General features: G+C 49.1%; 1 protein-coding gene across 1 annotated transcript; it reads right to left on the bottom strand.

The window, feature by feature from the left end:
* Positions 1–140: 140 nt before the first annotated feature.
* Positions 141–2,451, bottom strand: Pmar_PMAR020144 (disulfide oxidoreductase, putative; the record flags this gene model as incomplete). The annotated part of the gene is made up of 12 exons (XM_002779982.1): positions 141–281; positions 338–491; positions 539–623; positions 673–787; positions 839–966; positions 1,259–1,323; positions 1,417–1,492; positions 1,538–1,619; positions 1,695–1,764; positions 1,806–1,892; positions 2,201–2,290; positions 2,342–2,451. The coding sequence occupies 12 exons, from the start codon at positions 2,449–2,451 to the stop codon at positions 141–143; spliced, it is 1,203 nt and encodes a 400-aa protein (XP_002780028.1).
* Between the last annotated feature and the right edge of the window lie 163 nt (positions 2,452–2,614).

Genomic DNA, 2,614 nt, shown 5'->3' with positions numbered 1-2,614 from the left:
GCCTTCTTGGTCTTGGGTGTCCTTTCTTCGGTTTCGTTATTTCGTCCAACTTCTTCACCCGCCTGTAACCACACAAATAGGCAATGACATGAGTTATGTAACAACGAGTATCGCCATTCACTTCATACGTGAATACTGCCTTACTCTAGAATGCCTTGGGCATCACAGGTTCCTAGCATGAGCTCGCTAGTACGGGGCATCAAGCCTCGTTTCATCAGCTCTCCACAGGCGACGGCAACAGGATCCGATCCCACGGTCGCTACTGCCAGAATATGATCACCCTAAGGAAGATTACCAAAACTGCTTCGCTCCGCCCAAGAAACGATGCTCCTTTTACCCGACAATAATAAGCCACGAAGCGACTCTCTTTGAAGTCCCCTTCGATGATAACATTATCAAAAAAATTAGATCCGTCCTTGCCACCTGTGCTGCCAACGTACCGCAAGGACTTGCCAAATATCATCGTCCAGAAATAGGGCACCGTATTGTACCTATCACGCATTTTCATCTGACTCGCGTCACGCGCCACAAAACTCACGGTCTAAATTTTCCAGCCATATTCGCTCCCGCAATTCTGCCCATTTGTAGTGCGACATCCCAATGCTCCACTCTCAGCGGCTCACCTAACCTCAGTATCCTCGGAATGAACTCACACTAATGATGAAATCTTGCCTGTGCGCACATCGGGGTATCTTGCCACATCTCCAGCAGCATAAAGCGTATTGCTAAAGGAACCATCAGCAAGCTGTACCCCCAAAAAAGGGTCCGTCGGCAGTGACCCATCGGCCTGAAACATCATCCTGTAAGCCACAACAGCTGGACCAACGGGAGCACCTACAGCCCTCTGTACACCAGTAAGCTGTGAAGTATTAGGGACTGCCCCTGTACCCATGATGACAGCGTCCGCAAAAAGGAGATCACCATCATCAAGCTCCACTCCATTCACGAGACTGTCCTCGCTGTAGGCTGAGTGCAAACCAATTGCACAGCCCACCACGCACTAGTTTGTAATTACACCCCAACAAATTTCGCTCGCCCGAAAATATGAAACGGCTGGGGAAAGAGAAGATCGTCCGATTTCACCGGTAGAATACAAGCTCGGTTGACAAGTTTCACTTGAGCAGATTATTTTATCTGAGCTCGGACTGGTATTGTTTCCAAGCTCTCGAACTCGGAAAAGTGAGCACTTGAACGGACTCCAGATTTTCGGCATCTCCAACAACACTATCACAAATCGAACGCCGCCCTCAACACTTACAACCATGTTCCATCGCTTCTGATCTGAGCAACTTCACCGTCGTTCCTCCGATGAATTGTATGTGCCTGAGTGAACTCTAACACAAGTCCGACACTGCGACACCGATGAGATCATACTTCCCGAGTAGCGACATAAGCCCATCCGCCCTCCCTCCTCACCTTTCCGCTAACATATGGGCGAAATATGCCCCGACTTTCTTCCCCAGTACCCTCTGGAACGGCACAGTCTCCCTACCTAAACACTACAGCTCCCTACCTCATCTACATCCCAACGCCCTACCGACAACAGTGACGTCTACTCCCATGCTAACCAGGGCACTAGCCATCTCCATACCGATGAAACCCGAACCAACCAAAACCACCTGAGAAGCAACGAAGTGGGGCGGTCGAGAGCAAGGACCACATTCGCCAGCAGCCCCGAACAGTTCCACTACTACCCGTTGCCCAGCCTCAGCATATTCCGTTATAGCGTGAGCATCATCGGGCGTCCGGAGACAGAAAACGTTCCTAATAAAGAACTTCTGTAAGAGTGTCTATAAATGTAGTACTTGGCGTTAAGGCCTGGTATATAGGCTTTCCTAGCATCTGAACCCGCGGCCCATAGGCACTTGTCGTACGTAACTTGGGATGGATGACTGAAATGACGCTAGCTACACAACTCTGGCAAAGACTCTCTACCCTCATGCGATCACCTCGAGCAGCAGTGTTGAAATATATGTTCGCTTTCCTCAGTTGAGTTCAGAAGTTTCTGACTAATTGTAGAAGTTCACACATCAATTCCGTCTAAATTTACAGAAACCAATGAGAATTTCCTAAAACTTTCTCATAATCTACGCATTTCCACCAACATATGTGGTTCACCATGTGCATATTTCTCCACACTGGTGAGCACTAAGCGTAACAGCCGACAGTTCGAGCACCGCATAACGATCCTCTCACTCACTTGTGAGCTTTCGATGGTTGAACCTCCACAATGCGATGTTCGGCATCAACCTTGGTGACCAAAGTCTCCGTCCAGACCTCTATATCGTGCCTACCAGGACCAGCTACCTCTCCATTACAGCGTTCCAGCTTCCCTGCCGACTTAGCATAGAACTCCCTGTCGCGTAGGTAGAGTTTAGATGGATCATCGCCAGCATCCAACTTCTTAGACAGGACGGGACGGTCATACGGCAAATGCCTTTCCCGAGTCATCTGAACGAGGAAATCGCAACTACCAGACCACAAGAAAGACCAGGGGACGAAAGTCACACGTCCTAGCAAGACCAGATACTTAATGTCATAATGCAATCAGCAGTACTCTCGTGAACGTCGTGACACCATTAATGACCGACTTTCTTACCATGATGATCCTTCC

This window comes from Perkinsus marinus (assembly GCF_000006405.1).
Source record: "Perkinsus marinus ATCC 50983 genomic scaffold scf_1104296944734, whole genome shotgun sequence".
In the NCBI taxonomy this organism is placed as follows: Eukaryota; Perkinsozoa; order Perkinsida; family Perkinsidae; genus Perkinsus; species Perkinsus marinus.
This window is presented reverse-complemented; position numbering and strand designations above follow the sequence as displayed.